The sequence below is a fragment of the Rattus rattus genome, chromosome 14, assembly GCF_011064425.1.
Source record: "Rattus rattus isolate New Zealand chromosome 14, Rrattus_CSIRO_v1, whole genome shotgun sequence".
Taxonomy (NCBI): Eukaryota; Metazoa; Chordata; class Mammalia; order Rodentia; family Muridae; genus Rattus; species Rattus rattus.
The window spans coordinates 5,300,182-5,327,841 of record NC_046167.1 but is presented as its reverse complement, the minus strand read 5'-3'; the positions used below and the strand labels follow the sequence as shown (position 1 = coordinate 5,327,841).

At 44.0% G+C, this 27,660-nt stretch overlaps 1 protein-coding gene across 1 annotated transcript in view; it reads left to right on the top strand.

The window, feature by feature from the left end:
* The window catches only part of Spag6 (sperm associated antigen 6), a 40,552-nt gene that overhangs the window by 13 nt on the left and 12,879 nt on the right, over positions 1-27,660 (top strand). Inside the window, exons 1-6 of the mRNA XM_032885178.1 lie at positions 1-77; positions 3,208-3,399; positions 6,273-6,456; positions 22,923-23,128; positions 24,198-24,371; positions 25,486-25,638. The exon at positions 1-77 is cut by the window's left edge and continues 13 nt beyond it. Of these exons, the coding sequence (XP_032741069.1) occupies positions 1-77; positions 3,208-3,399; positions 6,273-6,456; positions 22,923-23,128; positions 24,198-24,371; positions 25,486-25,638 (986 nt within the window). The remainder of the gene's footprint in view (positions 78-3,207; positions 3,400-6,272; positions 6,457-22,922; positions 23,129-24,197; positions 24,372-25,485; positions 25,639-27,660) is intronic.

The following is a 27,660-nucleotide window of genomic DNA, read 5'->3' as shown; positions in this document are numbered from 1 at the left end:
TTATTCGGGGAATGCACATCAGCCACGGGCCGCGGCTGCACTATGCAGCACTCGGACAGTACCGCATGGGTGCAGAGGTACTGGCCCTGTGTGGTCCAGCTGCCGTTGAAGACAGGTAGTTCTTATCTGGGGATGGTTCACCACCACTGTAAGCAGACAACACCCAAATACAGTTGAAAAGGATGAAAAGGTAAGTTTGTTGTTTGTATTTTATAACAGCACAAGGACAAAAGTAAGGAGGTGTTAAAAAGAAATAAGTACTTTTTAATATCTAGAAACTTTCTAGAAATAACCTGTGTTCGAATTCGACAGTTACTTTAATTCTTTATTCTGTACTCTAAACATTGTGCCGGGAGACTTCCGAAGTCCCCTCTCTTAGAAAGTCTAGTGAAAAGCACTCGTGAACATCGGGGCTTGGTTAACACAGACCCTGAACCACATGTGAGCAGGCAGCATCTCCCGTACAGGCAATAGCCTCATGGATCCTGGTCCAATCTGGCCAATTTAAACACAGAAATAATAACCAAATGAAACTTGAAATTAGGGAGACTCACAGGCTGTATAATTAAATACATCTTGACAAACAGTTGTCTCTAGCTTATGCTATTTCTGGTCGGATTGCGTGTTATTGTGAATGCTATTTTTTTCTCTTTCAAATGTTTCTAAATATAGAGTGACGTAAGGATATTTGGTAATATTTGATTTTTGTCTATCACCAGAATATATATATGTATGTATGTAGATGTCAGAGGATAACTTGCAGTACTTTGTTCTCTCCATGTGGGTCCTGGGGATGAAACTTAGGCAGGCAGTTGGTGGCGAGTGCTTTTACCTGCTGAGTCATTCGTCTCTACCAGGATATGTTTTTAAGGAATATCAAGTTTAATAAATATGTATGTTAAACAACACTCGTGAAGTCAAGGGGTACTTTGTTCCTGTTTGAATGCTGTCATTGTTTCGTGTAATGTTACACTTGAGTGGTAACTGGGAAGCAGAAGCAGCACACAGAAGATAAGGCTGGCACAAGGAGTTAAACATCCTGTGAGGTAACCACAAGGCATTTACTACTGGGTTGCCTTCCCTGGCCTCCTCAGTTCTCAGCACACATTTGTCCACTAATTATCAACAGTTAATGTCTGAATTCTAATCTCATTCCATCAGTTCTGGATTGGGAGCAATTTATGTAGTCCTTCTTGGCTTTAATTCTTTCATTGGTGAAAGAGGCATAAAGACGGGGCCTAGTTCTTAGGTTTGCCATGAGAGTTCAGTGAGTTACTATGGAACAAAGCCTGTAGAGCAATGCTTTTGCATGAAGCTCCCAGTCCATATAAATGACTTACTGCGAGCGTGATGGTGGCCATATGGCCATTGTGTATTCAACCCTGGCACAAATATTCCGGGAGAGCTAGTGATACATTGTTTCCTAGAACAAGGACTTGCTTAAAGCTCCATGTGGCAGGCTATTGCTACATTGTAGGTTTTTCTTTCTCCTACTTTTACCCACCTCCTTTCTTCTACCCTTTCCACCTCCTAACACTAGATAGGAGAGAAACGGGTAAAGGGGGAAGGGGGAGACATTATCTATCATTAGACTAATTCCTGCTGATTAGGGGCATTGAGTTTCTTGGAGCAAATTTGATATTCGAAACAGGATATCTAATTGCTCCTCCTCCTCCTCCTCCTCCTCTCCTCCTCCTCCTCCTCCTCCTCCTCTTTGCACAATTACTTAACAAACTGCAACCAACAGCATCCAATCAACAGCCCACCCGCCCGCTGGCATTTACATAACCTCTGAAAAGTCCCCAGAATTTAAAATGTCACACAGTCACAGAACCTATCTGCTGTCAAAAGCATGTCTCTGCTATAGCACTGGACAAATCAGAGTCAGTTGCTGTAGACAATCTGAAGAGGGCTCATATCCCTCACCTGGAATTAAAACAAAAACATTACATTTCTGTTTTATTTTTAAAGAAACCAAAATTCTCACCACAGATCTACTTGTGCCTCCTGTGTGCGTGAGCACTGGCTGGCACATGGTGACTCTCCTAGCTCCTTCAAGTTTGAGATAGAGCCTGAAAATTTTTCTACAAGAAAATGTAGAAAAGACCAGCTAAAACAAAGAATCTGGAATAGCCGTTGCGAGACAGGACTGGCAAAGGTGGCAGGGATGAGAGCTGGGCTTTGCCCCAGATACTCTAAACTTTCTCTGCATCCCTCCTGATGACATCATAGGTGTTTACCTCCTGAGTAAGGTCTGAGTCCTCATCCAGCTTCGAAGCTGTATTTCCCCTCTGCATGCATTAGTAATTTTGGCAGCTTGCATGATTTTGTGTCTTGACCATCAGATGTCTTTAAAAAGTATCCTGTTAGTTTTCAGTGGATACTCTGTGTGTGTGTGTGTGTGTGTGTGTGTGTGTGTGTGTGTGTGTAAGAGAAAGAAAAGAAAGAGGTAGATCGAGAGATTTGAACTCATGATTCCTCTGACTCAGCCCCCTGAAAATAAGGCATCACAGGCATGTACCACTATGTCTAACTCTCAATTGTTTTATTTTTTTTGCTAAAATTTTTTGTTTGTTTTTAAACCTCCAGTTTCTAACTGCATAGCTCTGAATCACATGTTTTGCTTTTCTTTTTCTTTTTTCTTTTTTAAGATTTATTTATTTTATGTATACGAGTACACTGTAGCTTTCTTCAGACACACAAGATCCCATTATAGATGGTTGTGACCCACCATGTGGTTGCTGGGATTTGAACTCAGGACCTCTGGAAGAGCAGTCAGTGCTCTTAACCGCTGAGCCATCTCTCCAGCCCCAACTTTTTTTTTTTATTGGATATTTTCCTTCTTTACATTTCAAATGGTATCCCTCTTTCCCGGTTTCCCTTCCAGAAACCCCCCGCCCCCCATTCCAACTTCCCACCCCTGCTTCCACAAGGGTGCTCCCCACCCACCCATCCACGGACTCCCTCCTGCCTCCCTGTCCTGGCATTCCCCTACACTGTGACATCGAAACTTCACAGGACCTCTCCTCCCATTGAAGCCCAACAAGGCCACCATCTGCTACATATGCAGCTGGAGCCATGGGCCCCTCCATGTGTACTCCCTGGTTGGTGGGTTAGTCCCTGGGAGCTCTGGGGGTCTGGTTGGTTGATATTGTTGTTCTTCCTGTGGGGTGCATGCTTTGCTTTTTAAAGTAAAATTTGGCTGAGTTCTGTTTCTCACCCTTTAACTCAGGTATAATGTCTTTGCTGAGACCTCTTCTTCTGGACGTGGTGCCAACCATTCAACAGACTGCTGCCTTGGCTCTGGGGAGGCTGGCCAACTATAACGATGACTTAGCAGAAGCAGTTGTGAAGGGTGACATTCTTCCACAGCTTGTCTACTCACTGGCAGAGCAGAATGTAAGACTTTCTCAAAACCTTTTTCTCTGTTTAGATTTTACAAATGGATAGCTTTGGCAGAGTTGTAAACTGGAAGGCATTAGAACCCTAGAAGGCTAGGATAACCTTAGATCCCTACATGTGCATGAGAATATCTTTAGGGAATTTTGCTTTGGGGCTTAAAGGCATTTTTCTGTTACTGTTAATTTAGGAGGACTGTGTAAGTGTTCGGGGGATTAGACACACACAGTGTTTCTTTACCCTTCAAGGTTCCAGGCCTACCTCAGGGAAGAGGACAACACCCTGATAAGAACATAGCTGCTTTCTGCAGTTCTCACATGCAGGTGACAGAGTAAGAGGCATCCTTGAGGGAGAGCCTGCGTTAAACTGAAAGGCTGAGGAAGCATACATCTAAGTAACCAAGCACTCAGAAAGCATACATCTAAGTAACCAAGCACTCCGGCTCTTTTAAAGCACTCTGGGGAGGGGGTGTTAGAGAGACGGTCCTTAAAGTGCTCACCCCATAAACACCTGTGTCCATGTAAAAATGGCCGACAGAGAGGTACATGCTTCTAATCTCAGCACTGGGCTGCAAGGTAGAAACATAAGGAACCCCTGGGGTTCACTGGCCAGCTACCCTAGCATAACTGGTGATCTAGGCCAAAGAGAGACAATGTCTCAAGGGAGCAGAAGGCTTTCCTGAGGATGTCCCCCAAAGTTGGCCTCTGGTCTACACACACACACACACACACACACACACACACACACACACTCCTTTGGTGTTCTTGTGTGTTTCTAATAAGCTATTTGGGGTAAGTAGGGTTTTAGACTACCTAACCCCCTCTTAGCTTGTCCTAATGCAGGTATGTACCTGCTTTTTACTCCCTTAAGACTAGATTCCTACTTCTATAATAAAAAGATAAATAAAAACTGAAGAATGGGCAAAGAACTTGAATAGATACTTCCCTAAAAGAACATCTCCAAATGGTGAGAAACACAAGAGGAACTTGGCGGCATCGGCAGGAGGTGTGAGTCACAGGCATGGAGTGGTGTCACGGCACGCTTAACAGGTGGCCATAATAAACATCCTTAGGGGAAAGGGGGTGATGCTGTGAAGAAGCAGGGACCCTCAGCGATGGCCAGAGGGGTGGGGACCGGCATGATGGTCATGATAGGCACGAGCAATTCTAGCATCACGCACAAAAGTCATATGCAAACGTTCAGAGCAACATGATCCACGGCATGGGATGAGAGATCAAACCAAGTCTATCAACAGATCGACGAGTTAGAAAACATCTTCCACCCCACACCATGGACTGTTACTGTCATAGAAAGGACCTGAGCACTGATAAATGCCACATGGATGACTCTTAAATTAATACACGTAATAGACGGTGTAATTTATATGAATATAGAGAACATACAAATCTGTGTAGACGGAAGCAGACTCAGGGTACCAAAGGCCTGTGCAAGAAGGGAGAGAGAGAGAGTGAGTGCTTATTTTAAGGAGTTCATGGGTGGTTAAAATGCTCTAGCGCTAGCTAGCAGTGACGCCTGCACAACACTGGGAACGTATCACGATTAGCGTGGGGACTTTATGATGCGTTTATTCCACCAGACTGAAAACGGCTTAATTGTGCAGAAATCCATTTCATTTGATTAATTTATTTTTAATGCCTTTTCAATAAACTATAGACATTTCATTTCTCTGTGTGTGTTCCTGCTCCATACATGCCACCAGGCTCTCCTCCTCTGGATCATTCGATCTTTCCTTGGAGAGCAGGCTCTAGGCTTTTGCATCCCACGTGGAAAGTCTCCATAGTTTTCTCAACAGCAATAGAAAAGTAACTAAGACAGTAATTAATATTAAAAACAATCAAAGCTGACAATATAAAGTAGGAGATTAATTAGGTTTTATTAATAAGGACTGTGAGATCAGCTGAGTGTGGTGGTGTAAGCCTTTAATGTCAGCACTCAGGACATAGGGGCAGGCAGATCTCTGTGAGTTCACGACCAGCATGGGCTATGTGATACGCTCAGGGTCAGCCCAGTATACACAGTGAGACCTCAAACAAGCAAGCAATGAAACCAACAGAAAATTATGAGATCATCTCTATATCATAATAGTCATATAATAACTGCGTTGTAGCTAAACATATCCGGTATATTTGTTTAGCCACATGAAGAGAGAAACGTGTTATTCCTGTGTTTCACTTACATTTTTTTATTCTTTAACCAAATGAAATTTATATATTAGACATACTATAATATACTATATGTATGGAACAGCATCCACAAGTCAGACAATGATTTGTTTTTATCTTTTCAAAAGCCTTTTTTCTAGAATAGAAAAATAACATATCCTTTTATTTTTGACCAGGAGAAGTTTTAGAAACGTTGTGAATGTTTTACTTCAATGTGATTTCTGGGTATATCGCAGAGCATAGATGCTGTTCTATGTGGTTCACTGAGGTCAGAAAAGTCTGCCATGCTGAGAGGCTGAGGAGAGAAAGAAAGGAAAAGAGGTGGTCAGTGGACAGAGACGCTTAATATGTTAACATCCCAGAGTTCCCCTGAGTCAAACAGTGCCTTTCAGTATCAAGCAGATAAAGAGAATTGAATACTGTATGAATGCACAGAAAGTCCCATGTTTATATTTGATTTTATACAATTTCCAAATGCATGCCTCAAAGTCAAACGTTTTTAGCGCCATTTAAAATCTACCTTGTTTCCAGGTTAGTTACTGAACAGAAGCAATGGGGGAGATCAGAGGACCAGCATGTTCCCAGCTGGTTTCCTCTGTCCCCACCCAGAGGCTGTGCGCTTTATAGAATGCATTTTTGTGGTGCTTTCGGGCTATTTTAGATTCTGGGTTTTCTCTCTTTTCCCCGTAGTGCGTCTACAAGAAAGCTGCTGCGTTTGTGCTGCGAGCGGTTGGCAAACACTCTCCTCAGCTGGCGCAGGCTACAGTTGACTGTGGGGCCCTGGACTCGCTGGTGATATGCTTGGAAGATTTTGACCCAGGAGTCAAGGAAGCTGCAGCCTGGGCACTTGCATATATTGCAAGACATAATGCAGGTACTGGGGTGCAACGAAGGTAGACTCAAGTTTAGCTTTACTGGGTTAAAACGGTTTTGTCTCGTAAATCACTGATGGGGGTTTAAAGGTGTTGCTGGACATCAGGAGAGAGCAGTCCTGTAGGATAGCCACACTGTTCTGGATCACACATTTACAGGACACTTGTACACTCGAGTCCTAACAGCAGGGGATTTGAAGGAGACGGGTGGTCCAGCAGAGCGAGGCTGGCAGCCAGTAGCAATGGTTCATGCTTGGAAGTCCAGTATTCAAGAAGCAGAGGCAGAAAGCTTAAAGTGAGTTCAACCAGCCTGGGTTCCACAGTCAGACACTGTCGCCAAACCAAACCAAACTCAGTTAAGTTCAGCCGACCAACCGGATAAATAAACTCTGGGTAACTCGTCAGAAGGCTGTTACTGGTTTGTCATCCTCTGAGCTCACTGTCATTCACAACGGGATATTTCAAGCCAATCGAGGGGCCAAATCAAATGGGTGAATGATGCGGTAAGATGATATAAAGTTGTAGAAAGTGGTTTATTCCCCTGTGTTAGCAGGGAGGAGGAAGAAGCTAAGGGCAACACTCTTCTAAAATCTAAAATCCTGGCGTGGTCCACAAGACAGGACCGGGCTCTCCTGGGAGGAGGCAGTGCAGACGCGTGGTTGGGAAATGGTACGTGAGGATGGACCCGCTCCATCTCTCTAAAGAAGCGGCTGAAGAATAAATGACGAACGGTCTAAGAAAATGACCGACTTTGCCAGGACTCAGCATCCTGCATCCTGAGCAGGACAGCACTGCCATGTGTTAGGGTCCAGATTCCAGGACAGGCACTGGGCTCAGCTGCTGTCTGACCTCAGCCACAGTTCAGCACTGCTGGACTTTTAAGGTCCTCATCTGAACAGAGGGGAGCTTCAGAGAACAGTCAGTCCTGAGGCTTTTAACATGGTTGGTGAAACTACAAGCAGAGAGCTCGTATCGGGGCTTGACATGAATCTGGTGAGTACAAGATGTCCGTAGTATTAGCTATCAGAAAGAAAGAACGCCACAACACCGATGACTTTAGTGCCCGTAAGCCCAGCTACTGAGGCCTGCACTGCACAGTAGGCTCCATTTTTAAAGAAAGTACAAAATGAAATGACATTTATTATGTTGGGGGAGGAAGTTCAAATTGCATGAAATAATGGAGAGCAGTTTGTCAAAATTAGTGGCAGTCCCGGGAGAGCTTACTCCAAACACCTTCCCCGGGAGAGCTTACTCCGAATGCCTGCTTCCGGAGACTGGTCCTGAGGAAAGAATATCACAGAAGGAAAAAGTCGTGTTTGTGGAAATGTTATTGTAACATTATCGATAGTGTCAAAATGCCTCACATATTTGATAGAACTCGGGTGGCTAAATTATAGCAATCTTCTCAGTAAAATCTCACACCACAAAGTAAAAAGTAGTTAGGGTCCCTACAAGTTAATGTGGTAAAATACTAAAACTGGGAGCAGTGATAGGGATGTAAAGTGAATAAGTAAAAAAAAGTTATTTAATATAAAAAGATAAAAAATACTAACAGAGAAAGTTGTATATTTCAGTTACAGTACTATAAAATGAGCCTTCCTATGGATGTTATGAAATGCATGAAACTATGAAATGCATGTTGCATTACTAAGCCGGTAGAATTAGAGATGTCTCTTCCCTTCTAGAGTTTCCAGTGTGTACAGCGAACAAAAGCTGCTTCTGTGTGGGGTCTCTAGGTTGAGGCCAGCTCAGCGCCTTGCAGTTCTGATACATTGTCTCCTTTTGACTGTAGCTGCCTTTAAAAGCTGCTTCTTTCTCTACTTGAGAGAAGCGTGAGTTAGCGAGGAGGCCTGGGATATGAGAATCTGTGTTTAAATCTGTGTACTCCCCAGTCCATGTTCGCTGCTACACCACACAGCTGGGCTGACCACTTCCTGATGATGTTGGAGGAAACCCACAGAAGCAAGCAGAGACTCTCTCGGTTATTTTGCTTCTTAATGGGGACAGGATAGAAATAGAACAGCAGGGAACTGAGCTGAGAAAGAAAACCCTTCTGTTTAGAAAGGTTCCTATTGATTTTCACCCCATTGTATCTGGAGTTTGTAAGTTGTTAGCCTGTCATATAATGTGTTTCCAATCAGAAGCTGAAAAACGTCACAACTGGGTTAAGTAGGTTCTGATGAGTCGGGAGACCTGTTCCACGCTCTGCCGAGTCTCTCTGAGTAGTTCACAGAACTCTGCAGAATGGCCACACAGACACACTGGTGGGAAGGTGTCAGAGATGTCCTGCCCATCTTCCTTGATTGCCCGGTCTGGGAGATGTTACCGTAGTAGGACCCTACTGAGGGATCACACTCCACTTTCTTTCAGTGACTTGGATCCCATGTAGCATTCCCATTGTAATCTAATTTCTCTGTAGTTAGAGACCGAGGGTCCAGACGCTCCCAAAGAGATCACCGCTGATTTCTTAGAAGGGAACCCAGTACCAGAAGTCACCAGTTGCAGTCAAATCAAAGACAATGGACTATCACCCTCAAATAACTGCTCTGTCTCTCAATGCTTTCCTAAAAGTGGAACATACTGAGATCACTTGGAAACATTCATTCACTGTTCTCTTCTTGATATTCATGCTAAGTCACACGATAGTTTTAAAATGTTTTAGACCTCAAGAGAAATGCCAGATGAGATCAAGAGGAGGATAAGGTTGGAGGTCAGAGGTCGGTTGATTTTTTTATTTTTTCCAGAATGGTCCCTTCTTCCTTTCCTCTTGCTAGTCTTTCCCACTCTGCTAACAGGTGGGTTCCAAACAGGTTAGCTAACAAGGACCTCATCTCACTTTCGGAGACAAAAGTTCCTGACCAGAGGCATGAAGCATTAGGAAGGACGGACGGTAGGGTGGTAGCCACTGGCCAATGGGGCAAGCAGACATGGAGACATGCGTCAGGAGCCCAGCCCCCAGCATCCCTGGTTGCAGCCTCAGGACCACAGGTGGCCTAATTAAAAGTGCAGACTGAGGCCAAGGCAAGAAATGGCTTGCTGTTTTGAGGGGAAACCTCTCTACAGCTAGGCTCACAAATGAGTTTTAAGTGTTGAGAGCATTAGTTCAAGGTTGTCTTTATGTAGGAAGCTGGGGTTAAACTTAGTCTCACGAAGAGGCGTACATTAGATCAGATCTTCTACAACTTATGCATGACTCTGGGCCAGACGAGCTGAGGAGGGTGTGATGGCATGGCCAGAGGGCACCTCTGGTCACCTGCAGCTTCCGATGGGACTCTTCTCAGCCCCTCCTCTGCGTGAGGAAGGGGAGTGTCCAGGATACCATCCTTCCGTTCAAGCTCCCCGTGGTGTCAGGCACCCTGCCTCTACTTGTTAGCGCTGGTTTCCACACGTGTGCCCACTTTCCCTCTTTAGCTTTGATTTATGTGAGATGGAGGCACTCCAGCCCGGGGCCTGCCTCAGGCCTGGCCTCTGTGGACACCACAGGAACATTTGCTGCCAGTGGCATGAGGAAGGTAGGAAACTATGATCAGTAAAACTCACAGATTTATTTATGATGAAGCTACCTAAAACCTACTTACCAGTTTTCAAATTAATTAACTTTTAAATGAGCAGGCTTTGATGGTCAATATTGGAGACAAGTGTTAGTGACATTGAGCCATTGAATAAGGTTAGATGGACAGCAGGGGGCCAGAGTCCAGCAATGCATCCACCCTAGAGGCCACTTGTGCTGTCCCAGGGAGGGGAGGGGAGAGCATTCTGGGAGTTAGAGAGCAGCCCAGGAAGTCCAGTGAATCTCCCATCTCAACAACACAAGAAAAGCCCTGTAGAAGGCTGTCTCCACTGGTCACTGTACACATTTCTGGTTTTATCTTATTATATGATATATTATTCATTTTAATATTCACTATACATATTTAATTTTGGAGTGCCTGTGGTACACACAGAGGCAAATGAATCTTACAGGATCATCATACTTTATATCGTAATATTTTTGTATCTATTTGATCTTGACACTAATTTCCGAAATTCCTTTCCAATGAGCCAGGGGGCTAGGGAAAGGGAAACATGAATGTCTTTTGTATGTTTGTGGGGAGTAGCGGCCATATGTGTTAAGATATTATTCTACTCAGAACTGCATTCCACAGGGCAGTGATTTTGCCGGTCATCAGTGTGCACGTAGGAAAGTCGTTCACTGTGATCTTCCTGTCATTCTTAAATCCTTGTGATTTTGCTGTTGTCATTGTTACTAAGAACTCAGTAAATGAGATCTGATTTTTTTTTTACTTCAAAAAGAACTTGGAGTGTGAAACAACAAAGTGTAATTATTTAACCTTGGTGTCCCCAGTCACCCAGCCAGTAACAGGGGCTGTATGACCTGTGATCAGCTTAGTGATAGCCTCATCGTGGAAGTCGTGCAAAACCCAGGGGGGCTGCAGTGTACGCTTCCTTATCTTTAAGAATATTTCAATGATAAACGTTATTCATAATCATTATCTTTCAGATAAAGAAAAGCAGCATCCGTCAGAAGTACCCGGGCTTAAGTCTACACAACCTTGGGCTTTTGTGGTTAGAACGGGCATTTGGAATGGAGGCCATGGAACTTCACATCCGATTTCACACTCTGAATACTGAATTCGTCTTCTGCACTTGTCTACTACTCCAAACACACAAGTCTGGGATGGACCAGAATTAGAAAGTGATTCCCTTGCATCTGCTTTCATAACTCCTGTCCAGGGCACACAAAGGCCCTCCCTCATCTCATGTTCAGCCTTTCTTTCTCCCTTTCTACGTGTTATACAGCACCACATCGACAGTTGTCTACATACATACCTAGGTCCCGTATATGAGAGAGCACAGGTTTTTTTTTTTTTATTTCTGAGATCATCTGACATCACTTAATATTATAAAAGTCCATTTTCCTGCAATTTTTTAAAATTCATCTTTCTCTAGAGCTAAGCACTATCCCTTGTCGTAGAGAATAAAGTGGCCATGAATGTGGGGTGTAAATATGGTAGGGTGTGTGCTCATGGGCACCAGCCCGGGAATGAAATCGCTGTGCCATATGGTAGTTCTCTTTAATTTTTTGAGAAACCTTCAAACCGATTTCTTCAGCGACTGAATTAATTTGCACCACAACCAATAGTAACTGAGTTTCTTTCTCTCGATGTCAGCTTTGCTATTGGTTATCAGATTTCCTGACAATAGCCTTTCTGACTGGAATGTCAAAGTACTTTTAATTTGTATTTCTCTGACAACTGGGGATACTTTTAATAATAGTTATTGACCATTTCGTTTCTTTAAAAAGCATTAGTTCATCCATCCGTTTGTCGACTGGCAGTTCTGTTTGCTTGGTGGTTGGTTTCCGTAATCCTTTGTAAGTTCTGGATATTGGCTCCTTGCATAAAGCGTGGCTGGTGTCTGTTCACTCTGGTGAGTGTTTCCTTTGCTTTACAGAACTTTTTATTCTCATATCACCGTATTTTTCTTAATGGATGGAAAAAAATTGACTAAGATCTCAGGCCTGAGGTGGGAGATAATGGGTACAAGTGGCACGAAGGCCATGCAGACATGGGGCTGACACTGCACAGGAGCGTGTGGATCTACACTGCTGCATTAAAAAGCACGCATGAGGGCCGGGGAGGTCCCTTAGTCAGCGCAATGCTGACCGCGCCCGTCCTTTGCTACTGTGTGGGATCTTTTTCTTCCACCCCTTCCACCCCTCCTTTTTCTTCTACTCTTTCAACCCCTTAATACTGGATAGGAGAGAAAAGGGGGAGAGAGCAAAGGAGAGAGAGGTCCCTGAATAAAGTCAGGGGTCTGAAGGGGGTGGGCGACATTATCATTACACTACTTTCTGCTAGTCAGAGCCATGAAGTTCCTTGGGGCAAGTTTGACCTTTGCTGTCAGAATATCTATTTTCTTCTTCTTGCGTCTTCTCTGCACACAGCTACTTAACAAGCCTCAGCCCACAACAGCCACCACCAACTTACAACCAACGACCACCACCCAGCCGCTTCTTGGAGCCCTAGCATTTATATACCCTTCAGAAAGTCCCCAGAGTTCCAAATGTCACACAATCACAGAAACCCGCTATAGCTAGCAAAATTACACCCCTGCTAGATAGAGCACAGGGCAAATCCTAGTTCGTTGCTGTGACCAGCCTGAAAGCAGCCCCAAGTCCCCACACCTGGGATAAAATCACAGCACATTTCCATTCCTGTGGGATTTTTTTTTTTAAAGAAACCAAAATTCTCACTACATATCTGTGGTTCTCATTACCACATAACATGGGCGTGATGTCACATGCATATAATTTCAACACTGAGAAGGTGAAGACAAGGAGAATAAGAATTTCTGGTCATGTTTAGCCATATCCGGCCAACTCTGTCCCAAAGCAAAGCCAGCATATGTAACACATTGCACAGAATACACCAGGAGAGTGGAATTTAAGTGATGGGCACAGTAGCAAAAGCCAAGGTCACTAGAAGCCCAGTCTAAGCTCATCTCACTTTCTTCTTAGGGACCACTCAGGTGAGCACCGAGCAGAAGGCAAGGGCATGAGACACGAGAAGAAAGAACCCCCTGACCCCTCTCCTTGAGAGTACCCTCATTCTTGAAGTCTAGAATTCAGCCTTTGGTTTTACATTAATACTTGTGGGAGAGACATCTCTCTGTGTGTGGGGTGGATAAAGAAAAGGGTCTGGAGTGCTTGTGCACAGTGCCGTGACATTCCACAGAGTCTGGGCCACTCTGCTTCTTGAGCTCCATTTATTTTCCAGTTCGAATAACACCTTTTGAACATGGAGGGGGGAAACGTTTTAATTTGCAGCTGAATTTCTCAGACTCCGTTGGGCATAATGCACTTGAAATCTGAAAGTACTCCGGCTGGGCACTGCGCAGCCTTCAGGAGAGAAGTTGGCTGTGGAACGCTTAGGATGCCAGTGTAGGAACCATGCTCTGACCAGACATGTCAACACCTATTCTCACCACACGGCTTAAGGTCATTGTCTCGGGAAATGGCAAGTGTACTCTGCTAGCTGACATATTTGGGGGGCTCTTTTGTTTTCTCATGTACCTTTAGATGAATGGCCCAGCCTGCTTTCAAAGTGCAGAATTAGTTAATTACATCAGAGCTATTTACTCCACAGTGTTTCTAAAGTTGTTAGGGTGGGGGCCTGGGCCGTCCTAACAAGCTAGGCCCGACCACCCATCCTCCGGAGGCCAATTAAGCAAATCAGTGATAGTGAAGGCAGAGAAAGGAGATTTATTTATTCAGTGTGGTCACACTGGGCAGGAGAACAAGAGGTCCTGTGACCCCTCTCCAGCGCCATCTTAGAAGCCGTAAGCAGGAGGTTTATGTTTAAATAGACGGCACAGGTACACATGGCCAAGCTGGCGATCCCCAGAGCAGTCGGCTGGATAAGCTAGCCGAAATGGTCAGGTTCAGCAGGGCTCCCTGCCTCAATAAACGAAGTGAAAACACTTGACATCCATCTCCCATCTCCGCACCCGTGCGGACGCACACAGACGTAGACATGAATCCACACGCAGAATATATGAACGTGATCAGAATATGATCACTGTCCTGTAGGTTAATTAACAACCACGCTGAGCAAAAGCAGTTGTCTACCGTAGGGCCTGACTGAGGAGATCATGACAACATGTACCCAGCATGATTTCAGACGAGCATTGAAAATGTTTGGTGAGGATTTGGAGGCCCGGTGGTTACGAGCAGCTAATGCCAGAGGACCTGTGTTTAGCTCCCAACGCCAGTGTCACCTGCTGCAACTCCAGTTCCCCGGCCTTCAAGGGCCCTTATGTGCACACAATTTTTAAAAAGCTCTTATTTTAAAATATTGGGTTAGCCCCACCTACAGAATTAAAAGTAGACAGTGGAACGGGCAGGGTGTGGCTAGGCGTTGGTGTTGGTGGCCCTTTTAAGATCCACTCAGAGGGGCCCAGCAGAAACTCAGAAACAGTCCTTTTTTCTAAGAGCCTGCGTGACTTCTGTTTGTTATGAAACTGGGTCTTTTTATGCAGTCCTGGCCATCCGGGAGCTCACTCTGTAGACCAGGCAGGCCTTGAACTCACAGAGATCCACCTCCCTCTGCCTCCTTCGTGCTAGGATTAAAGGTGTGCACCACCATGGCTGGCCTCCGGTGTGACCTTTCTAATCTCTGGTGTCTTACTGTCGTCTGCCTTTCTGTTGCCTGCCTTCTGGCCCCGGTTCCATCAGAACCTTGCAAACTTCGTACAGGCCTCTCTCTCCCCCTGGGTATCTACAGGGCAGGCACTCTACCCAGCACTGGGTGCAAGCTAAAGTGAATACCCCATAAAGTCCGAATAAAAAGCATTGGCGTTTCCCACGATAAGGATTTTGTTTTTCGTAGGCTAAGTGAAATCCAACCATGGGAGCAAAGCTCTCTCAAGCAAGCAAACGTGTAGATATAAAATCCACGTTTTATAAAGACGGGATTTCACCGTGCTGGCTCCCTTTCACTCGGGCACTCTGGACCTGCCCAGGAGCTTGGCTTTGCCCCATCTCAGCTGTGGAGAGTCAGGCTAGCATGGTGATGGCGGTGGGACGTAGGGTGCTTTAAATTCCCTACTTACGGTCACTCAGGCCACAGCCAGGATTCTTCTTTTTCTGCTTTGGTCTCCCTTTCTTGACTCTCTCACACCATGTTGTCAGGCCGCTTTTTATAGAAGCCCACGTAAATGCTGCCTGCTCCGTCCAAACCAGCTGGCCGTAACTTCTAACTGAAGCCCCATTATCTGCAGATCAGTGGCCTGATTGACTCATATGAGCTTTTAAAGGAGCCTGAATCCTTTTGCCTTGGAAGCAAATGTCTGTATCTATGTTGCCCCTTAAACTATCATTCGATCCGTATGTTAGGGTTCAGCGATGACTGTGAGGATCCACCAAGGAGTGGGAAATGGGAGTGATGGAAAGACAGTAACATTTGTAAGTGGGAGGAGGAAGAAAAATTACACCAAACGTTTTCATAACGCACAGAAAAGTCCTCTCTGTACTTTTCTGATTTCTACCTGCCAATTCAGATACCAACCAATTAGCTCAAACTTAGAACCAAACTGAGGAAGCGTTGGCTCTGGACATGGCGTCTCTCAGCCATGTTGGTTGCCATGGGAGCCACCTCAGCGGTGTCTGCTTCCTACTGTGCATATCCTGTGTGGTCTGCCCCAAAAGACATGATGTTCTGTGACTTCCACTCTGTGTTATGACAGGGTGCAGGGTTTGTAGAGGAGCCTGTGTCCTGGGACATCATTTTAGACAAGCCCACCGTGGATGGCCTACTGGGAAGCCCATGTACTAGAAAGGGCAAGTTCCTCCCAAGACTTGTGACTGTACATGGAAGTAAATCTCAGATGACTGAAGCAGCCAACCAGTGAGACTGACCCGTCACCTGTAGCCCAGTGAAAGGTTCGAGTCCCTTGGCTAAACCGTTCCCATATCTCTGACGATCAGAGACCACAGGGAGTAAACAACTTAGGTTTCTAAGTCGGTGTGATCTATTTCATAGTAGATAACCAAAAAACAAAACAAAACAAAACAAAAGGTAAACAGCTGGGTTAGACCAAGACTAAATTAATTTTGCTTAGAGAAGCTGTTGTTAAAGTCACACTGAAGTTTTGGGAATAAAGTTCAGTTTTTTTGTTTTGTTTTGTTTCAATTATGATTTCACCTAATTATGAAAAGTTGGTTGAGTGGGCTGTCAGATTATTGTTAATGTAAGAGCATGTTCTCAATGTACTTACTATATTACTTTCCTTAAAGTTTGGATGGGGCTGGGGATACAGTTCAGTTAGGGGAGGGCTTGCCTAGCATGTGCCAAGCCTGGGTCTCCAGCAGTGCTGTGAGGTGGTTCGCTGACTAGAAAGTGCTCTGAGGCTTGAGCAGGAGAATCAGAACTTAAAGGTCACCAACATCGTGAGTTTGAGACTACCTGCCTGGGATACACACGAGTCTGTCTCTAAATAGACAGACAGACAAAAAATAGACAAATAAATACATAAACAAGCAAATGAAAGCTTGGAAGTGGTATATCTATGTATTTTATTTTTATGGCTAGAGCAAACATCAGTCAGCCCATTTTGAAACTGAAATGGGACCATCTAAGTACAAGGCATTGGATCGTAACATCTGGTGCTTTTATAAGAAAACAGGTTAAAATACATCTTTTCAGGGCTTGGAAATAAAAGAAGTAAAGTTAAATTAGGTTTCCAGAGGAGTTGCTGAATTTGTGAGCTAATAACAGGCATGCACACACACACATATGCACACACGCACACATGCACATGTGCTTTTTTCTCTTCCTTTACTCATTTCGAAAGCCTCTTAGTGTACTTTTTAATTTATGAGTTCTCAGAATCACTTCATTTTGCTGAGATCCTTCTCTGTGTACCACACATGAGTAGGAAAATCAGTGTTTGTTTTTTTAGATCAGCCCCATCCCCCTGTTGGCTGATGTCCCCTCATTTCTTGGTTCCCCCTTAATTTTTTCTCATACGGTCACTGTGGTGATTCTTCCTTCATGAGACCCCGGAACATAAACTTAAGAATTAAAGGCAGAAAGCGCATAATGCTTCCATATCTGGAAAGCCTCTGCACAGGTCATTTAAGAAGGCATAAGACTTAAGCCTGAGGTTGTAAAACGCTGGTTGAGTTTGAAGCCTGCTCCCAGGTGGATGTGTTTATTTGGCTGGTGTTAGGTTGTCCCATGCAGAGTTCCTTAAAAACAATAAAGTTGCTCACATGTAAAGGGCAAGGAACGCCACAGTTTAGAATGGTCTGACAACAGCCACACTGGGCAAGATTGGGGACTGCTGTCCCTTGTAGATAATGACTTCCCCTTCTCCATTGCTCTCCCAAGTGCCCTGCTTTCCTTACTTCTTCAGGCTTTTTTATTTTATTTTATTTTATTTTATTTTATTTTATTTTATTTTGTCTTTGGTCTGGTCCCTGTAGGCCTTGTGTTTGCCACCTTTGATCCAAACAGACAACTTCTTAATGCATAGTTAGCAAGTGAGATTAGGGCTGAGGGTGTATTCCAGTGTTCCACGTCTGGTCGGATGCCCTTTCTCCCCCAGCACTGCACAGAGCATCTTCTGACTCATGAAACCTGGCAGGCGAGAACAGCTTCTTCCAAGTTAAATCCACAAAATCAGAGATCTGAAGCGAGGGTCCCGCGCTGGCGGGTTTGAGGTCAGCTCCACACAAGCTTAACGGAGGGAAGCGCAGCTGAGACGATGCCTCCATAAGATCCAGAGGCGGACATTTCATTAGCCAGTGATTGATGGGGGGCCAGGCCATTGTGGGCAGTGCCATCCTTGGGCTGGTGGCCCTGGGTCCTATAAGAAAGCAGGCTGAAGAAGCCGTGAAGCCTTTAAGCGTAACTCCTCCGTGGCCTCAACTCCTGCCATGAGTTCCCATCCCAACTTCCTTTGATGATGAGTAATGATATGGAAGTGTAAGCAAAAATAAATCCTTTCCTCCCTAACTGAGACAGTTCATAGATGAGGAGGGGGGCACAGGTGTTCGTTTGTTGCTCCTGCTGTTTTGTTTTTTGAGACATGGTCTCTCCATGTAACCCTGACTGTCCTGGAACTCACTATGTAGGCCAGGCTGGCTTCAAAGTCACAGAGGTCCATTTGCCTCTGCCTCCCAAGAGCTGGGATTTAAGAAAGGGATGTGCCGCTAGGCCTGGTGGGAGGTGTTTGCTTTTATTTGTCTGGTTTACCTCAGTGAATACATTTTCCCATTTCATACAATAACCTGCAAATCCAGTAAAATTATGTTTTGTATATATCATATTTTCATTACCCATTCAGTTGATGGACTTTAGGCTGCTTCTGTTTCCTAGCTATTATGAATAAAATAAACACAGGATTTCATGTAGCCTAGGCTAGCCTCAAACTTGCTACAGAGATGAGGGTGACCTTGAACTAATCATCACACTTAACGTCTGAAATCCATATCACAGGAGTACATCACCATACCAATAAAATATACACAATGCTGTATTATATGTTATTATACTATTACTATATTATATGTTATACTATTACATTATATATTTATATTATTTAATAATTATATATTAACACACTATTCTAGTATATAATAAAATATATATTTATAAATTAATTTTGAAAATTAATTTAACATTTAAGATGAGGCTAAGGTATTTTCAGGTACTAAAGATAAATTTCTTGGCTACTCTTAAAAATTCGATTTTTTTGAGATTAGGTTTTGCCGTGTAGCCCAGGCTGATCTAGAACTCACTGTGTAGATGAGGCTAGTCTGGAATTCACAGAGCCTTGCGGGACTCTTGCTTCCTGAGTCCTGGGGCTAAAGACATTACCTAGCACATTCGGGAATAAGCATGTCTTGTTTACTTTTGAAACAATCTTCAGTGAGCATCAGTGTATATATCTACCACTGCACGTTAGTTGAATAGCCAAAAGCCGGCTCCTAAAATAGTTTTAAAATGAGCTCCCGTAGGAGAGACGGCTCAGTAGTCACTGACCGCTCTTCCAGAGGACACGGATTTGAATCCTAGCAACCACATAGTGGCTCAGGACCATCTATAACTCCAGTCCCAAGCCATTTGACACCCCTTCCTGGTCTCCTTTGGCACCAGGCGTGAATGTGGTGGTACGCGGACATACATGCAGACAAAACACCCACACACAAAAAAATAAAACGAGCACCCTGAAATTTCTCTTAGAAGTTTTAGATGTACATAATTTCTGAATGTTTGGTTCTCAACTGCTTCTTTTTTTAAGACAGGCAAAGAAAAAGGAGGGGGTTCGGGGTCAGACCCGGAACCAGGAGGTGTGGGGGGTGGGGTCGGGAGGTGTTGGGGGGGGTGAGAAAGGAGTAGGCGCGAAGCGCTTCCTGGGATGAAGCCCTGTACACATTCCCTTGCTGCTCCACAGTCCCACGGCCTGGTTCTGCTCTGCGCTTGCACTGGTCTCTATCTGTGTTCACCTAGAGCAAGTTCTACTCTAGAACAAGGATTTAAATCTGTTTTACTTCCTCCAAGTCCAGCCAGGGTTCCAGCCGGAAGTAAGCACTCTCGGAACACGTGGCATATCTAGACGTAGCAAGCATAGGAGAAGCAAGACTCCTATATCTGGATGTTTCTAGCTGTTGGTTACTGAGCACTGACCACAGTGACTTCAGCAATAACAACTTTTAAAAGAAATGTATGCCAGATGACACAAAGTTCAGAGTCAGGGCACTTCTGGGCTGGACAGTGTCATGGAGGACCCAGATGTTTTCATTCTTGTACTCAACCATCAAAACATCGGCGATGTCGTCCACAAGACAGGGTAGGTGTTCCAGTTGTCATTTGCAGAGGCAGCCATACCCAGCAAAGAAACGGTACTGTTTCCTATTGTGAATCTCAGCGTCCTGCAGAAGAACCCTTCATAAAGCTTTCGGTAGACTTCAACTGAGGTCCTTTGGCCCACATGACTCCTTCACTGACTATTTGCTGGGTATCCATGCTGGTCCCTGGTTTGATACACCAGAGAAAGCAGTGATTGAGAAAAGAATGACACATCACTGGATAGAGAGAGAGGCTGAAGGCAGGATGTGTGCACATGATACAGTGGAATCCCCAGGTAACGTGCCTTTACCTGTGGAAGAGCAGCTAATAAGAGCAACTGTGTAAAGGTCATAGGTCCATATTTCTAAGGAACACCACGTGGCATTCAAGTGCAGACCCCAGCGTCATGGGACCATATACACTTGCCGATGCAAAGGATCGATGTAGAGAATCTATGTAGAAAGTTGCCAGGCCTAGTGTAGGTCCTTGGAAACTTCCTCATCTTGCAAATCTTTTCCCAGGGACCTCCCAGTCTCTCCACATTTAACAGCATTGCTATCCCTGGGTGTGGAGCAGCATAACGGGGAACTAGGTAGCATTTCAGGACGGTCTGCTTTATTATTAATGGTTCACTATCCGGGTGACAGAGTATGTATCACCCCAACATTCAATGAGAAAGTTCGTATAAATCTAACACAGGTGCTTTGTGGAGAGAACCTTGAGTTTTTGTTGGTAATGGCTTATTTACATAGCTGGCCTAATATTTCCATTAAAGAGTTAAATTATACCGTACGCTCGCTACTCCTATAAGCATATGAGAGTGAAAACTCAGAAGTGAACTAATCTTTCCACTTTCTGTAGATAAACATCTGGACCGTTGCCTTAGTTTCTTTTCTGTAGCTGTACAGACTGTTGTGAGGGGGAAAGGGTTTATTTGGTTTCCAATCCCTGGTTTCAGGCAGGGCAGCCACAGTGACGGGAACTTGAGAGAACGGTCACTTTACATCCACAGTCAAGAGCAGAGAGGAATGAATGAAGTCATTCGGGGTGGTGCTTGGTTTGTAGAGTCAGACTTATAGAGCCCGGGATCACCCTGCTCAGGGAATGGTATTGTCCACCATCCAACCAGGTCCCCCCACATCAATTAACTTAACCAAGCCAACCCTCTCCAGACATTCTCAGAGGCTAGCCTTAATCTAAACCAACCTTCGCCAGTGCGCCTGGAGGTCTGCCTCCTGGGTGTCAAGTGACAGTATTTACCGTCACACCCATTTTATTCCAGGGGGTACATATCGATTGATATTACCATAAACACCTGTATAATTTGGGTTAGGTTGAATTCCCCAGGAACCTGTTAATTAACAGGAAATTTGAGTGTTTTATTTAGAAACGACATACACTACTTCCTATTTTCTTCCTTTCCCTTGGGTGGGTGGGTATGGGAGAGAAGCGGGGATTGTCTTCTGTGCCTGCCGTCCCGTCCGTCTTCTGGTGGCTGCAACAGCAGAGCAGAGATGCTTCTGAGGAGCCTGCTGCGTTGCCGTGTGAGATCCAAATCTTTCTGATCCTATGTTTGCAAAAAAAATTCCTCTTAGTTCCCCAGGTGTTTAGATTGCATATGAGCTTCCTATCTATATCATATTACACACTGGATTTTTTTTAAAAAATTGAAACATTTGCTAATGAATGTAGTGTTAATTTGTAGAAGAGTGCCACAGGTCCCAGAGTAAAATGAGCCTAGCACATAATACCCTTCCACTAATACCTGTTTAACAAAAGAATAAATAAATTTTTATCCAGTATTGAGTCTTGTAAGGTAACTGATAATTTAAGGAAAATAGATTGTAGACACTAACCTGAATTTGCTAACATTAGTTTCTTTTAGAAAATGTAGCATTACCAATCTTTTGAAAAGTTAACTCTTTCCCAAATTAAAGATTTAAATGATATGGTAAATAGCTATTTTAGCTTGACAATTATATATATATATATATATATATATATACACACATTTTAAATTTATATATAAATTTTATATTTATAAATATAAATTTCTAGTGATAGATATATCACTAGAAATATGGGGAACTGGGGTTGGGGATTTAGCTCAGTGGTAGAGCGCTTGCCTAGGGAAGTGCAAGGCCCTGGGTTCGGTCCCCAGATCTGGAAAAAAAAAAAAAAAAAGAAAAAAAGAAAAAAAAAAAAGAAAAAAAAAAAGAAATATGGGGAACTAAGAATGTAATTTGGAAGGGAGAGATTAGAAAATGATGTATGTAATTCGATGAGACCACACAGGCATCAGGAATAGACTTTGTTGCTGGACAGACTTTCTTCTTAGATGTCACTTACTGCAGGAACATTACAAGGTTCTGCTCTAATAGCTCTCACTCTGAAGTGTAACATTATTTTATAGTTGTTATTCTTGGACATATAAGGAAATCAGCACTGTATTTGTTCTCTGTAGAGCACGGTTAAGATAAATATATCACTTTATCTAAATATTAATATTAATATGAAAGTATGTTGATACGTTGTAAACTTCATTTTTGAAAGTATTTTAGAATACAATGAAAAGACAGCCTTTTATTGTGTATAAAGTATTTTTGAAAATATTTTCAAAGTATTCCAAGATGAAAGGAATTTAACAATCGGCATCATTGGTCCACAAGTCACGCTAATGGTTACTCACATAAATAGCACAAAATACTGCCTCATTAGTGTGGTTGGTAAATTTTTGGTACTTTAATTTTCTCTGTTATTGTAAACCATGCATAAAATGCTTGCCTATTGAGAAGTGCAGAATTGCCAGAGCTTAAACAGCTGACATCTGCTTACTCTCTTAAAAAAAAAAAAAAAGAATAACAAGCCATTTCAGCCTAATCTACCTCAAATGTGTTCATGTAAATGGAGGTTCATCTATTGACCTGTGTTCTTTTCAGCTCAGGATTGGTCCACATGGTTTATGAAACCAGAAAGGCTGATTTGAAATGCAGATGTCGAGAGAGTGAAGTACACCCTCCCCTTTTCTCTTTGCTGTATCTGTCAGGGTGAAAGATGGCTTGCACAAGGGTCAGTCACCCATACTCACTTAATTACTTTTCTTGGGCCCACAGAACTGTCACAAGCTGTGGTGGACTCGGGAGCTGTTCCTCTTTTAGTCCTCTGTATCCAGGAGCCAGAAATTGCTTTGAAAAGGATTGCTGCCTCGGCCCTCAGCGATATCTCAAAGCACTCCCCAGAGTTAGCGCAGACGGTGGTGGATGTGGGAGCCATTGCTCATTTAGCCCAGATGATCCTCAACCCTGATGAAAAACTGAAGGTATTTACAACCGAGGTCAAGAGACGACAGACAAGCCAGTGCTCTGACAATCCAAGACAATGAGGATGTGTACAGGCTAATGTTAAGAAAAACAATTCGCAAACACTACGGAAAGCAGACACAAATATGTCATGCCTTATGTATTTTAACGTGGAATAATGCTTTGGGTGTTGCATTTAGGATATGCAATGCTGAAGGTTCCAGGTAGCATTAGTATTACCATCAATAATTAAACCACGACATGGGCTTGCCCCAAATAACTCACTTGGGATAGTTTTAGACTGAAAACAGGGCCTAAAGGTTTTCTGTCCTTCACTAGAATATTTGAATTTCTTATGAAAATTGCCATGCTTGTCACTCCTGTGGTAGCGTTCTAAATTTACCAGTTATACAACTACACACGTATAGTTTTTAAAATATTAACATTAGCTCAGCAGATAGGGCGTTGTTTCAGATAGCACCAACAGCATGACATAAAGACATTCGTTCTGCTTGTTACTGCATTACAGACCACACAAATCACGAATTAGCAACCTATGTATGTGCAGTTACGTGATATTTACCTAAAGGTCCTATATCTTAATTATATGTAAAAGGTTTTAAAGTACCCCTTAGAGAACTAATGGGAAAAAAAAATCTAAAAGCATTGAGTTTATGACTGAGATGTGAAAAGTCCCAAGGCTCAGAAGTCTTAGATTGTGCTAAATATCTACCTAGCTCTCTGTTTCCTGATAAAGAAATCAGACTATTATAAAGCTAAGTAACGTGTGAGCTCTGAGGTGGGTAGTGCCATCCTTGGGTTGGTGGCCCTGGGTCCTATAAGAAAGCAGGCTGAAGAAGCCATGAATCCTTTAAGCATAACTCCTCCATGGCCTCAACTCCTGCCATGAGTTCCCATCCCAACTTCCTTTGATGATGAGCAATGATATGGAAGTGTAAGCAAAAATCAATCCTTTCCTCCCTAACTGAGACAGTTCATAGACGAGGGGGGACACAGGTGTTCGTTTGTTGCTCCTGACATTTTGTGGATCTGTAACCTTTTGCTTCATGTTGACTTCTCGTCCATCAGCAACAGGTCCTGTCGGCTCTGAGTCACATCGCGAAGCACTCTGTGGACCTGGCGGAGATGGTTGTGGAGGCAGAGATCTTCCCTGTCGTTCTTACCTGTCTGAAGGACAAAGACGACTTCGTGAAGAAGAACGCTTGCACTCTGATCAGAGAGATCGCAAAGCACACACCGGAGGTAAACACAGAAGCAAACGAAAGGCAGGCAGGCCTCAAGGCAGAGCTAAACCCGGCCTTGTTTCTTTAAATTAAATACTAGTTTGCCTGTGAGGTCTGAGCTTGCTCTGTGCTAATGAGGCCATTCCTCCTCATCCCCAGCACTGTAGAGATTTCAGATGGCGTGACTGGATGTGGTAGAGTGGATGTTTTCCAGCGTTCTCTGCCCACTCAATGGTATCAGTGCCCCACACTCACGAGTAGTAACAACAAACCCTGACTCCAAATGTTGTCAAACATTCTCTGGGGTACAAAAATCACCTCCATTTGAGATCCACTGAGCTGTATCAATGACATTTGAGCTTGAAATACAGTTTCTAACTATGGCTAGCTTTCCATGGCTAGCTAGACTGGGGAGACTGCCAACCCTTATCATCCTTATCGTTCTATGAGAGCTGGGGGCACGGGAATGATATTGCCTCTGTAGGTTGGGACCGACCACAGAGGCTCCCTGGCCTGCTGCAGCACTCAGATAGCTAGCTGCTCTAACGTGATTTTCTGCTCTGAGTTTTTAGATGTGAAAGAGAGACAAACCAAGCCTGTGTCGATTTTGAAGTTGTCTCCTTTTCCTGTGTATATTTTGACTAATCTAATTGTCACTTCATTACATGTTAAAGTAAATTTCACCCAACACCTCTATGTAGTCAAGATTTTCCAGAACCGAAGTGCACCCAGCTAGTAATCAGGGTTGGTGTGTGTGAAATTAGGTCAGGTGTCAAGTCTGATGTCTGTGGACATTGATTCATCCTTCAACTCAGACATTGTGATTGTCACTTCTGTGGTTATCTAGGTATGAACTTGTTCTCAGCTTAGTGTCTAAGTGAGGAATTCTGAAATTCATTTCAATAGGGATAAAAGTTGTGTCATTTTTTTTTTTTTAACCAGAGTAACCTTTTCCACTGTGAATATTTGGACATTTTAAATGGCAGCTTATTACACTCAAGCATTTCTTTAATAAATGCAGTGCCCTCTTAGAGCGGTTTGCACCTTAGTAGTCTTAAGTACTAAACAGAGAGTGGCTGAGTCACAGCTAAAGACCGCCCTGTGCTGCCTGGGGTCTTACTCTTTTCTTCCAGCTCTCCCAGCTGATCGTTAACGCAGGAGGCGTGGCTGCCGTGATTGACTGCATCGGGTCCTGCAAAGGGAACATCCGTCTGCCTGGCATCATGATGCTGGGTTATGTGGCTGCTCATTCTGAGAACCTGGCCATGGCGGTGATCATCTCCAAGGTTGGGGCAAGCTTCCTTTCTCCTCTGTTTCATGGTAGAGCCATAGGCTGACACCAGGATGGGAAACATACTTGGACGCGGTGAAAGATTTGCCTAAATGTGTTCAGCTGTTCACTGCTGACACACATCAGCATTTATTAACATGTTATAAAATATGTAAAGTTTTCTATACTTAATATCGACCTTTTATTGAGCTTTGCTCTAATCTATCTTTAAATATTACACACACACACACACACACACACACACACACACATACACACATGTATGGGCTAGTTGTGTGTACTTGAAAGCACTCTAGTTACAAACTTCACTTTAATGACTTGCCCATTTATCACTTTCCAGAGGTCTGTGTGTTCCTCCATTGCTGCCATCCGGGTAAGGAGATGGCGCTGGCTAGCTCTCTTTTCAGATGCAATCAGGCATTCAGAGGGCACAGCAAACAGCAGGACTTTGGTTGTTTTCTGCTCTGGAAATTTAGCCTTTTCTCAATTTACAGCTTCGTAGGAACCCACTCTGTAGTGTAGCCATGGCCCTAGTAGATGCTCACAAAATATGCTGGACTAGAGATGCGGATTTCCTGGAGACCACTTCAAAGACTGCGTGCTCACACTGTGTGTGGCGGCCCTCTAGGGGGCAGGGTTCTTATCAGCATAGAAAACCTGCTACTGTTTGTTAAACAGAAATGGGATTTCTCCCCCCTTGCTAATCCTCTGAACACAAAGGAGCCCCAGATCTTGATTTTTACCTATTCCACACTGATGCTCCCTGTACTGCACCCTCTCCTGCGTTTTCTGCCTGTCCTGCATTTCTTTTGTCCTTCGGCTGCTGCCGAATGACCAGAGCAGATTTGGTGCTTTTGGAGGGGTCAGTAGGAGTGTGCCTGGGGTTTCTGTCCTTAGCTCCAAGAATGAAGAGAGGGGCTGCAGCTGCCTGTGCGTCCTACATATCCTGGACAGGTCAGGACACTCTCTCCTTCTTCAGTGAGGCTGCTGCCCGTCTCTCACACTGGCTGGCTCTTTAGCTCCTTGAGCCCTAAGGTGGAAGCAGAGGTCTGAAGCAAGTCACACAGCAACGGGAGGCCTTTCCTCCTTGTCCTCTGAGGGGCTTCAGGGACCAGGTGATAATGTTCAGTACTTATAGCTCTGCTGCCTCTGAAGCACACTTACGTTCTTGGACTCGTCCGTGTCGTCACAGTTGGGGTCAGTAATGTGGAGCTTGGGCTGAGGCGCAAGGACTACCCTCGAGTCCTCACCCCATCTCCCACTTCCCCAATCTCATGTCCTAAAAGAGAGGGCCCCTTACCAAGTCCTCACAGCATGCAGAAACGTGGTGTGCTTTAGGAAACTGAGCCAAAAGACAGACAGACAGAAAGAAGGAAGGAAGGGAGGAAGAAAGGAAAGAAAGAAAGAAAAAGAAAGAAAGGGGGAAGGGAAGGAAAGGAAAAGAAAAAGGAAAAAGGAGATTAAGAGGTTATGGGGAAGGCAAGTGTGATGGTCTTGACCTTTGCCAGGGCAGCGTTAACATGTGAAACTACAGCTGAAATAATTACCATTGTCTCAAATTAATTATGGAATTATGCCTTATACAGAATCTGGAATTAAAATTTGATATATTTATTTTAAAATTTTATTTATTTTTATTTTATGTGCACTGGTGTTTTGCCTACATGTCTGTCTGTGTGAGGTATTACAGACAGCTGTGAACTACCATGTGGGTTCTGGGAATTGAACCCAGACCCTCTGGAAGAGCAGCCAGTGCTCAACCACTGAGCCATCTCTCCAGCCCCCTCATATGTTTGATTTTCCCCTAGATCTATAAACTTAGTTTGAGGACTTTTGATAATGTTTTTATTACTTAATGTGTTTATTATTATTATTAGAATCTAGAATGCAAAATGCACACCCATGCCGCCCGTGTAACAGAAGCAGGCTGGTCTCATCTGGCCTGTGACATGAGCAGAACTGTCGCTATGAAGTAGACCAAGCCGAGTGGAAATGTGGCTGGCGCTTCAGGGAAGAT